This window comes from Cajanus cajan, chromosome 6, assembly GCF_000230855.2.
Source record: "Cajanus cajan strain Asha chromosome 6, NIPB_CcT2T_4, whole genome shotgun sequence".
In the NCBI taxonomy this organism is placed as follows: domain Eukaryota; kingdom Viridiplantae; phylum Streptophyta; class Magnoliopsida; order Fabales; family Fabaceae; genus Cajanus; species Cajanus cajan.
In genome coordinates this window covers 48,680,610-48,693,089 of record NC_138522.1, presented here as the reverse complement: position 1 = coordinate 48,693,089, position 12,480 = coordinate 48,680,610, and the positions used below count along the sequence as shown (strand labels likewise).

The 12,480-nt window shown below is 31.4% G+C and overlaps 1 protein-coding gene across 1 annotated transcript; it reads left to right on the top strand.

Moving 5' to 3' along the window:
* The first annotated feature begins 8,632 nt into the window (after positions 1-8,632).
* CSLC12 (Cellulose-synthase-like C12) lies at positions 8,633-12,480 on the top strand. Its single transcript, XM_083077455.1, has 5 exons — positions 8,633-10,086; positions 10,166-10,474; positions 10,648-10,938; positions 11,053-11,166; positions 11,306-12,480. The coding sequence occupies exons 1-5, from the start codon at positions 9,319-9,321 to the stop codon at positions 11,933-11,935; spliced, it is 2,112 nt and encodes a 703-aa protein (XP_082933581.1). The 5' UTR covers positions 8,633-9,318; the 3' UTR covers positions 11,936-12,480.

Here is a 12,480-nt window from a genome sequence, read left to right as displayed (position 1 = left end):
TATAAATAGAGTAATAATTTTTCCTTTTTCTCTTTCTGTCTGAAGAAATATTTAAGTGTCACTTTATAATTTTTTGCAACTTATTTAAAATTAGAGGAATAAAATGATAAAAATAATAGGATAAACATAATAAAATTATTAATTTATTTTCTTTTAGTGTCCTCTAAATTTTTACATTCAACATAATTAAAATATAATTAATAATATATTTTATAAAATTATTAATATTTTATATATAAAAAAAGAATGAAAAAAATTTTAGTGCCCCCACTATGATTAACTTATATCTGTCCTTCCATGTGGTTGTGTGGTGAAATGTTAGTCATGTGTATCCTCTTCCTTTACTTCAGGTTCTACCTCTTTAAGAACATGTTGTTGTTGTTGTGGTACATTGTTAATGACTTCAAGGAAAAATATCATATCATTTCATCATTTACTGCATAGTATCAATTTGGTAGTAAGTGGTTCACTCCAGTTTGAAATGAAATAAAATCTGCTACCATTGTCTTTAGTGATACACTGCATTGTCCTTAATGATATACTATATAGCCTAACTGTTTAGCAATTGAAGTTATCAATTTTCATTGACAATATTAACAAATTCAGTGTTTGAAATACTTTGTACCTTGGGTCTTTTTCCTTCCATGATTCACAATCGTGAACTATAATCATTGATCGTTTATGTTTAGCGGTCTGAAACCAGAACGGCCCGTTCTGGTTGCACATTTAGTGTGTTAATTTTGCACCTCGAACGGGCCGTTCCGAATGCAAAATTTACACACCAAGAGTGCACTCAGAACGGCCTGTTCTGGTTGGTTCCAGGTGTTTTCAAAAAATTGGCATCCAGCTATGCATCTATGTGGCATCCACGTGACCAACAGTTAACTCCGTTTAAATAATTTGGACGGAAGTCCCAAATTGAAACCAATTAATTTATTAGGGACCAAATTGAAACTAATTAATTTATTAGGGACCAAATTGAGACAAAAAATAAAAGTGAGACTAAATTGAAACAAACAATTATTATAAGGGACTAAAATACTATTTTAGCCTTTTTTTTATACACAAACTAAGAAAATCAATTTTAAATTTGAGAAACTAAAAAGATTTATCTTAAATTTGAAACACTAAAAACATATTAAAACTTAATTTATTTTATAGTTTCTATTTATTTAATTAAGTGAATAAATGACAATGAACTAAAAATATTTTAAAATATATTTTAATTAATTTTTTTTATAATACTTTTATGTTTAAGAGATAAAAATGTAATTTACTTGATATTTTAACATATAGATAATGAATAATGTAATATTTCACATCTTTTAGGAGAAAAGTTTAATTTATATTAATGATTTAAATTAAATAGATTAAATTATATATTTAACATAAAAAAATATAATACTTTTAACTCTTATAAGAAGATAACATAATTTATTTTATATTTTAATTAAAATGTAAGTAATAATTTGGAATACATATTCGTATACTTAACTGATGATAATTTTTTTTGTTTTAAATGTTGTCAAAAGAATAGGTATTAGTGTGCCCAGCCCAGTAAACTTAGGTGTTATTCCTGTTTTTATTTATTTAATTCCTTTATTTATTTATTCAATACTATTAAAATTCGTAGAGTCCCACAGTGATCTCACGTTCTAGAACAGATGTTAACGCAATCATCGGAAAAAAGCTGTCATCCATGAACATCGACACAGCATTTTGGTCGATACAGACCACGTAGAAAACCACGTCGCTTATTTATTTAATTGTTTTGTAAACCATTTAGTAAAGGAAAAGATTAGAAAACCAACGTTGGTTGGTCTAATACCATCTTTTATCCGATTTCGAGCTTGAATTTTTAATTCGATAAATTTTTTTGAATAATCATACAGTCAAAATTTGAGAAATTATCTTTATCATAAATATTCTTTATCTTTTCACTCATCTAAAATAATTATTCACTCCAATTAATAATTATTTATTCCTTTAAAATAACATATTTTGTCTCATTTTTTTATTCTATCATTGGATGAATTCCTTTTAAAATATTATATTACAATATAAATGAAATATTTTTCTGTTTATATAGATATAGAAGTACAAAATGATTCATCTTTGTTAATATATAAATGAATAAAATAAGAGGGGGGGGAGATGAAATTGCTTTACACACAAGAAACAAAGATGATAATTCTACTCATATTTTACGGAATTTCCTTAAAAAATATATAAAAAGTAAAATAAATATTTGCTGTTCAAGACGGAATATTTACCAAAAACTCCGTAATAAGTAACAACACTCGTTTAACTTGGATAAACAATACCTAGATCAGGTTTAGTACTAGCATCTCTAATGCTATACTCGTAAAGGAATGTTTAAAATGTTTTTTTTTTTTCTTCTTTCTTACATATCACACACTTAAGTATTTATACTTTTTTTTTTTGAAGGGTGAGTTACTTATCTCTCTTATTTCAGGTCTTCTCCTTTCTCATTATCTAAACTTGTTTCTATTTATTTTACGAGGGAATTCGTTTATTTCAAGAGTAAGTTTATCTAAACTTATTTTATTCAATAATTTATGTTTTATATTAAATTTTAATAATTCAACTATTTAATTTAAAATTCTTAATGCATAGATAAAGTCTGCAAATTTTTAAAAAATTTGAAAATCATTTGATACCTCATTTTATTAATTTAAATTAACAGAAAATCATGAAATTATTTTATACATTGATTAAAATTAATAAAACGAAGTATCAAATAATTTTCAAAATTTTTTAAAAAATTTGTAGATTTAATTTATGCATTAAGAACTTTAAATTCGACGGTTAAATCGTTAAAATTTGATGTAAAACTTGAATTATTGAGCAGAATAAATCTAAATAGACTTCCCTCCTCTTATTTTATTATTAAAACATGATTAAACAATGGCTAAAAACCTATTTTGGTCCCTTATAATAATTGTTTATTTCAATTTAGTCCCACTTTTATTTTCGGTTTCAATTTGGTCCCAAACTAATTAATTGGTTTCAATTAGGTCCCTAATAAATTAATTGGTTTCAATGTGGGACTTCCGTCCAAATTTCTTTAACGGTGTTAACTATTGACAACATGGATGCCACGTAGATGCATAGGTGGATGACACGTGGATGCCAATTTTTTTGAAAATACCTGGAACCAAAACGGGCCGTTATGGATGCACTCTTGGTGTGTTATTTTTGCATCTGGAACGGGCCGTTCTGAAACCAGAACGGCCCGTTCCAAAACCGAGAATAGAATATTATTTATTAATTTTATTAAAAAATATAATAATTTTGAAAAATATTTTTTATGGTAAAAAATTTTAAATTAGTTATTTTTATAAAATACAATTATCTTATAAATAGAGTAATAACTTTTTCTTTTTCTCTTTTTATCTGAATAAATATTTAAGTGTTACTTTATAATTTTTTGTAACTTATTTAAAATTAGAGGAATAAAATGATAAAAATTAATAAGATAAACATAATAAAATTATTAATTTATTTTCTTTTAGTGTCTTCTAAATTTTTACATTCATTTAAAACAAAAATATTTTGTATGTTAATTTGAATTAATTTAACGAAGTATCATATGATTTTTAATTTTTTAAATTTTTTTATAAATTTGTTCTATACATGAAAAACTTTTTAATTTAACAATTAAATTCTTAAAAATTTGATATAGAACATTAATTATTAAATAGAATAAATCTATCAAGACTTATTCTTGAAGTAAGTAAATTTTTTCTTTATTAAAAATGAAGATAATTTTACCACAAAATAAAAAATAATTAAACAATAAAATAAAATTAAAAAAATATTAATATATTTATTATATTAGATATAACAACATAATTAAAATATAATTAATAATATATATTTATAAAATTATTAATATTTTATATATAAAAAAAATGAAAAAAAATTTAGTGGGGGCAAGTGCCCTCACTATGATTAACTTAGATCTGTCCCCGCATATGGTTTGTGGTGAAATGTTAGTCTTGTGTATCCTCTTCCTTTACTTCAGGTTCTACCTCTTCAAGAACAAGTTGTTGTTGGGGTACATTGTTAATGACTTCAAGGAAAAATACCATGTCATTTCATCCTTTACTGGTTTCAATTAGGTCCCTAATAAATTAATTAATTTCAATGTGGGACTTCCGTCTAAATTTCTTTAACGGTGTTAACTGTTGGCCACGTGGATGCCACGTAGATGACACGTGGATGCCAATTTTTTGAAAATACCTGGAACCAAAACGGCCCATTCTGAAACCAGAACGGGCCGTTCTGGTTTCACTTTTAGTGTGTTAATTTTGCAACTGGAACGGGCCGTTCCGGATGCAAAATTAACACATCAAAAGTTCAACCAGAACGGCCCGTTCTGGTTCCAGTTGTTTTTAAAAAAAATTTCCATCTACGTGGCATCCACCTATGCATCTACGTGGCATCCATGTGACGAACAGTTAACTCCGTTTAAATAATTTGGACGGAAGTCCCACATTGAAACCAATTAATTTATTATGGACCAAATTGAAACCAATTAATTAGTTTGGGACCAAATTAAAACAAAAAATAAAAATAAGACTAAATTGAAATAAACAATTATTATAAGGGACCAAAATAGGTTTTTAGCCTTAAACAATCAATTATAAAGTTACTTATACAAGTAATTGGTTCGGTATAAGCAGAGCTGGTTTTTACAATAAATGTTGCCGCAATGACAAAAAAAAAAAAAAGAGGTAAGCAGTAATTGTTTAGAGTTAAACAATAATTGCTTAAAGTTAGATAACTACATTGGAGTTGCTCTCAAATACATTCGATGAATTGTATGATATATGTAGAGTTTGATTAGTTAATTCTAAATAACTAAAGATAGTTAAGATGCATGCTTAAATTAATTTTAAAATTTTATATATTATTAATATAAATATTTTACATTTATGATCAATATTTTTAAGTAATTATTACAAAATTTAATAATTTTATTACATGTAATAATATATAATTTGATAAAAAAAAATTACACTATCAATATATTTTAAATAAATTAAACTCTCTCTCTCTCTATATAAATAGATAAATAGATATAAAAGAGAAGGATTTTAATGACAACATTTTTTTGTATTAAAATAATTAATAATTTTTTAAATTATAATAGATAATTTAAAATTAAAAAATATAAACAAAAATACTATTGTTATTGTTGCAAATTATTGTTATTATTATTGTTGTCAATCACCAATTACTTTAATTATTAACATTATTATCATCATCAATGCATCACAGTTATTATTGTTGTCAATCACCAATTACTATAATTATTAATATTATTATTATCATCAATGCATCACAGCTATTATTGTTACAATCACCATTATTATCGTTGAGTTGTTGCTACAACGGTGATGATTGTAATAATAATAGTAGTGTTTTTTTTATTATTACAGTGAAGTGATGGTGATAATGATAAAAATATGATTACAACCATATAGTGATAATATTGACGATATAATTGTCTTTTTTTTAGAAAAGAAAATTAAAAAACATACTAAAAAATAAAAAAAAATACTCATTTTATTAAAAATTTGAAGGAAAAAGTTTAATTAAATAAATTTTTATATTAACCATCCATCACAAATCATGATATAAATGAATTTTATAAAAATCAATTATAAGTCTATGACAATTTTTTGATTGCATGATAATATATAAAAAAAACATTTAAATTGTTAGTATATAGACTAGTTATTTTAATATATTAAAGGTAAGTTATGGTAAAATCATAATAATAAACAAAAAAAATCTGATAGTAATAAAAAATATTTGATAAAATTTTATAAATTGATTACTATATTTAATTTAAGATTTAGTTGATTAATTAAGTAAAAAATATATTTATTATAAACACTTTTTGTAAGAATATATGTTTTTGGTTAAGAGAAAAGAATGAATCTGAAATGAAGCGCGGGCCAAGAATAGAAAAGTTGACCCTATTTTTACTCAAACTCATAAAGACGAAGAGAAAAAAGGGAATGTGAGATTTTTGCAAATTTTGAGTCCAATCACCGTCGACTTGTAGGTTAAAATTCATCTCATCAAATTTCGTGGGTACGCAGTGGATCTAGCTTTTAAATAAATTCCATAACAAAATTAGCAAAATGAGACGTGTGTGGGTCACGCTCCCCGCTAGAGAGCGTGTGCATTGCACTTTCCGAACCCTACTACAATCACGAATATAGTACTCCTCATTCGGAGCTTGGAATTAGCGTTACGATGCGGAAATCAGGACCTGCTCATCTCCACAAATGAATAGGGATGGCTACAAATTTCTTAGCCTCATTTCACATTTTCCGCAACCAACCAATAACATTAATTAAAAAACCTGGTATAGGTATACGAATAATATATGCTTTGGACTTTGAAAATTTAGTATTATTAAATTAAACCCCCTCAATTAAAAATTAAAAATTAAAACCCAAAGACGCTTTTTGTCTTTTTGACGCGTTGGTTTGCACCTGGCTGTTAATAGAGCGTAACCCTTCTCTGAACCTTTCTCCACCTCTGCTTCCCGTTGGAATCATAACAACAACTTTAAGTTTTGGTTAAAATAGTAATTTAGTCTCTTATAATAATTATTTGTTTCAATTTAATCATATTTTTATTTTTTTGACTTAATTTGATCCCTAATAAATTAATTAGTTGTAATATCGGACTTCTGTCCAAATTATTTAAACGGAGTTAATTGTTGGTCATGTGGATGTCACGTAGAAGCATAGGTAGATGTCACGTGGATGCCAGATTTTTTGAAAACACCTTAAACCAGAACGGCCTGTTCTGGGTGCACTCTTGGTGTGTTAATTTTGCATCCGGAACGGCCCGTTCTAGGTGCAAAATTAACACACCAAGAGTGCAACCAAAACGGGCCGTTCTGGTTCCAGATTGCTAAACACAAACGATTAATGATTATAGTTCACAGTTGTGAATCGTAGAAGGAAACAGACCCAAGGTACAAAACATTTCAAGCACTGAATTTGGTAATATTGTCAATAGAAATTAATAACTTCAATTGCTAAATACTTAGGCTATACAATGTATCACTAAAGACAATGATAGCATATTTTATTTCATTGTTAGTCAAACTGGAGTGAACCACTTACTACCAAATTGACACTATACAGTAAATGATGAAATGACATGGTATTTTTCCTTGAAGTCATTAACGATGTACCCCAACAACAACAACCTATTCTTGAAGAGGTAGAACCTGAAGTAAAGAAAGAGGATACACAGGACTAATATTTCACCACACAACCACATGCAGGGACGAATCTAAGTTAATCATAGTGGGGGCACCCCCACTAATTTTTTTTTCATTCTTTTTATATATATACAATATTAATAATTTTATAAAATATATATTATTAATTATATTTTAATTATCTTGTTATATCTAATATAATAAATACATTAATATTTTTTTTTATATTTTATTTTATTGTTTAAATGTTTTTTATTTTGTGGTAAAATTATTTTTATTTTTAATGAAACAAAAATTTACTTACTTCAAGAGTAAGTCTTGATAGATTTATTATACTTAATAATTAATGTTCTATATCAAATTTTTAAAAATTTAATTGTTAAATTAAAAAGTTTTTCATGTATAGATCAAATTTATAAAAAAAATTTAAAAATTAAAAATCATATGATATTTCGTTAAATTAATTCAAAATAACGTATAAAATATTTTGTTTTAAATGAGTGTAAAAATTTAGAGGACACTAAAAGAAAAAAAATTAATAATTTTATTATGTGTATCCTATTAATTTTTTATCATTTTATTCCTCTAATTTTAAATAAGTTGTAAAAAATTATTAAGTGACACTTAAATATTTCTTCAGACAGAAAGAAAAAAAGGAAAAGTTATCACTCTATCTATAAGACAATTGTATTTTATAAAAATAAGTAATTTAAAATTTTTTACCATAAAAAAATATTTTTCAAAATTATTATAGTTCTAGAACAGGCCGTTCTGAATCCAGAATCGCCTGTTCTGAAACCAGAACGGGCCGTTTTGTTCCAGATGTTTTCAAAAAATTTGACATATGCATCTATGTGGCATCCACGTGACCAACAGTTAACTCCGTTTAAATAATTTAGACGAAAGTCCGACATTGCAACCAATTAATTTATTAGGAACTAAATTGAGATAAAAATAAAAATGAAACTAAATTAAAACAAATAATTATTATAAGGGATCGAAATAAATTTTTAGCCTTAAGTTTTTTACCATAGTAAGAGACAAAATAAATAATTAATCACCGTTTCAGAAAACCCTCGCGCGCGAGGAAGGAGACCCACTAGAATACAAGTGAAAAAAGAAAGCGACGATGGAAGCTTTCAATTTCACACGCAGAGGAAGCCCGTACCTTTAATTCTTACCTACCGCTGTAAAAAAATTTGCATTTCCTGATAGAGATTGCGAGGTTCCAGTTGTGTGGTTGTTGCAAATGTTTATTGAAAATTAAAAGGAGTTGTTGGTTTAATGAGATGGTAAAATAAGGTAATTGTCGGAAATTTTGGCTGTCACACGGAGATTTTGTTCCATTTTTATCAATTGTCTCCCTAAGCATTACCTGTCCGCGGTAATAATTCACCATGATTGCTCCCTTCCTATATTTAAACGGATAGCATCGTGACGAAGGGAAAATCTGAGTGGTTTTTTTGGTTACGGTAAAAAGAAACACTTTTCCGAAGATCGGAGACTTTGACTGGCGAAGGTGCTTTCCGGGTAATATTCTTGTTGATGAATTCGCATTAGGTTACAGTTACACATTCCTTTTTCATTAAATTAAAGAAAATAAAAAATATTCCCGGAAATTCAAACTTAAAGACGTGTTGAGCTGTTACCTTTTATAATTCCACTTTCTATTTTTTCAATTTTCCAACATCCCGGTCCCTAGGTTTTTAAGACAACGTTTGTTGTAGTTGTAGAAGAGAGGGGTCTGTTTTGTACTACTCATCCAAACAAGTCACAGTGTTCTCTCTCTCTGAAAATTGAAAATTAAGAAAGAAAAAAAAAGAAGAAAAAGAAATTCCCCGTATAAGGTTTCTCCGAATGTCACAATGGCTTAACGACGCCTCGCTTTTCTTGGTTCCTCCACGCGTCTGCCAGCGTCATCATTTGGGTTCCTGACAATGAGATCAAAGTGGTAGCGGCAACAGTAGTAGTCGAACTTGTGTTTGTCCTCCTGAAGAGACATTAGACATAGTTTGGGCGAGAGAGATCAGAGGGTGAAAATGGCGCCACCGTTGTTCAATTGGGGGGCGAAGGACACTCACAGGGGAACGCCGGTGGTGGTGAAGATGGAGAACCCGAATTGGTCCATGGTGGAGCTGGAGGGTCCCGAAGAAGAGGACTTAATCATAAGCGATTCCTCGAGGGAGAAAGGAAAAGGAAGAGGCAAAAACGCCAAACAGCTCACATGGGTTCTCCTCCTCAAAGCGCACCGCGCCGCCGGCTGCTTGACCTCCCTCGCGCCGGCATTGTGGGGGCTCGTCTCCGCCGTCAAGCGCCGCGTCGCCGCCGGAAAAACCGACGCCGACACCGACGGTGGCCGGGAGAACGAGAGCGCCACCGTGAAGACGCGCTTCTATTCCTGCATCAAGCTCTTCCTCTTCCTCTCCGTTTCCCTCTTGTGCTTCGAGGTCGCTGCGTACTTCAAAGGCTGGCATTTCGGCGCCGCGACTCTTCAGTTGGAGTCTTTGCTTTGGGCACCCGGGTTCGGAGTTAAGGATTTCTTCGATTGGGTTTACTCGCGCTGGGTTTTGGTTCGCGTGGAGTACCTCGCTCCCCCTCTGCAGTTTCTAACCAATGCTTGTATTGTGTTGTTCCTTATCCAGAGTATGGATAGGCTTGTTCTGTGTTTGGGCTGTTTCTGGATTCGGTTTAAGAAGATCAAGCCTGTCCCCAAGGGTGGGGCTGTGGTAGATCTCGAATCCGGAGAGAAGGGTTTTGGTTTTTTCCCAATGGTGCTCGTGCAGATCCCTATGTGCAATGAGAAAGAGGTAATAACTTATAACTGATAACTAGTCTTATTTTTTAGTTTAATTTGTTCCGATCTAATTTACGTTTTTGGTTTTTTAGGTTTACCAGCAGTCAATTGCTGCGGTGTGCAATTTGGATTGGCCCAAAGGGAAGTTGTTGATTCAGGTTTTGGATGACTCGGATGACCCAACCACGCAGTTGTTGATAAAGGAGGAGGTTCAGAAATGGCAACAAGAGGGTGCCAACATTTTGTACCGCCATCGCGTCATAAGAGATGGTTACAAAGCTGGGAATTTGAAATCCGCCATGAATTGTAGCTACGTCAGAGACTACGAGTTTGTTGCAATTTTTGATGCAGATTTTCAGCCTACGCCGGATTTCCTCAAGAAAACTGTTCCTCATTTTAAGGTGGGTGTCATTAATGATTCGCCGTCCAATGTCGTTTGTAATTTATTATGAGTTATCATAACAAACCACAAAGCTAAGGTTTTCCTTTTCTGTGATTGTCCTGTCGCTAGAACAACAATGCCATGGTAAAAGTGGTTGTTTGTTTGTTTGACTTGTGATTGGTGATGATGCAGGATAATGAGGAACTGGGGCTTGTTCAGGCGAGGTGGTCTTTTGTGAACAAGGATGAGAACCTGTTAACGAGGTTGCAGAACATTAACCTGGCTTTTCATTTTGAAGTGGAGCAGCAAGTGAATGGGATTTTTATTAACTTCTTTGGGTTCAATGGAACCGCGGGAGTGTGGAGGATAAAGGCTTTGGAGAATGCTGGTGGTTGGCTGGAGAGGACTACTGTTGAGGACATGGACATTGCCGTTCGAGCTCATCTTCATGGCTGGAAATTCATTTTCCTCAATGATGTTGAGGTTTGCCAACTGCCAATTCATTCACATTGTTTCATATAAGTTAGCCTTGGTTTGTTTTTGCTAATAACTCATTCTCAAGACTCATATCAAGTTGCTACTTGTTGATGTTTGTAGTGCCAATGTGAGCTACCGGAATCCTACGAAGCTTACAGGAAACAACAGCATAGATGGCATTCCGGGCCAATGCAATTATTCCGCCTTTGTTTGCCTGATATAATACGGGCCAAGGTATGTATATGTGTATATATATCTCAATTCTCAAGAGTCAAGACCCTTTCTTTTTGTCCGTGATAATACATTATACATGGACATATATCTTTGTGTTGTTTTGATTCTTATGTTATTGGTGTTGATTATGTTTTTGCAGATAAGTGTGTGGAAGAAATTCAACATGATATTCCTATTCTTTCTTCTTAGAAAGCTGATTTTACCATTCTATTCATTCACCTTGTTTTGTATAATTCTGCCTATGACAATGTTCGTACCAGAGGCCGAGCTTCCGGCGTGGGTTGTGTGTTACATCCCTGCTGCCATGTCTTTTCTCAACATTCTTCCAGCTCCAAAGGCCTTCCCCTTTATTGTCCCTTATCTCCTATTTGAGAACACCATGTCAGTTACCAAATTCAATGCCATGATCTCAGGCCTGTTCCAGCTAGGTAGTGCTTACGAGTGGGTGGTGACTAAGAAATCCGGTCGTTCCTCGGAGGGCGATTTGGTTTCACTGGTTGAGAAACCAAAGCATCAAAGAGGGTCCTCAGCACCGGATCTAGAGGAAATGAAAGAGGAACTTAGAAGGCAGGAGCAGCAAAAGGCCTCTAAGAAGAAGAAAAAGCATAACAGAATATATATGAAGGAGCTTGCTTTGGCCTTTCTACTTCTAACAGCCTCCGCAAGGAGTCTCCTCTCAGCTCAAGGGATCCACTTCTACTTTTTGTTATTCCAGGGCATATCATTCCTCTTGGTTGGTCTAGACTTGATTGGTGAACAGGTGGACTGAGAAAAAATAAAAATTGACAGGACTGTGCACTTTTTACATGCAAGAATTATATGCACGGAAAAGCATAAAGGTGGGAAAGCCAGGCCTTATGAAATTACTCAAAGACATTTATTTGGTACACTGGAGAGCGTAGAGGACCCATAGTGCTGCTTTTTCTTGCTCATGCTCCTCCCTCCAGGCTCGTAAATCAAATCAACTCAAATCCTCCCAATACCATACTATTGTCTTGTTATGGACCGAAACGGGGTGCAATTGAGGCTGGTGTTAGGGCGTTTTCATTCAATGTGTAAGTTTAGCCTGCCTTTTTTTTTCTTCCTTCTTTGGTTAATTTGATTCATTTTTGTAATTTTATGTGGATTCTTTTCTTTTCTGGATCGATTCAGTTGTAAGAAAATTTATGGTTCAAACTTTGGACATCCTTTGGGACTCCTTTTCTTTTAGCGATAGTGAGAAACATTATTCTCCTTGTCGTGGTTCCAGCTATTTCCTCCACCGCTTGGTATGCGGTAATTCAAATTGAATACTTAAAATTCATTTTTTGTCAA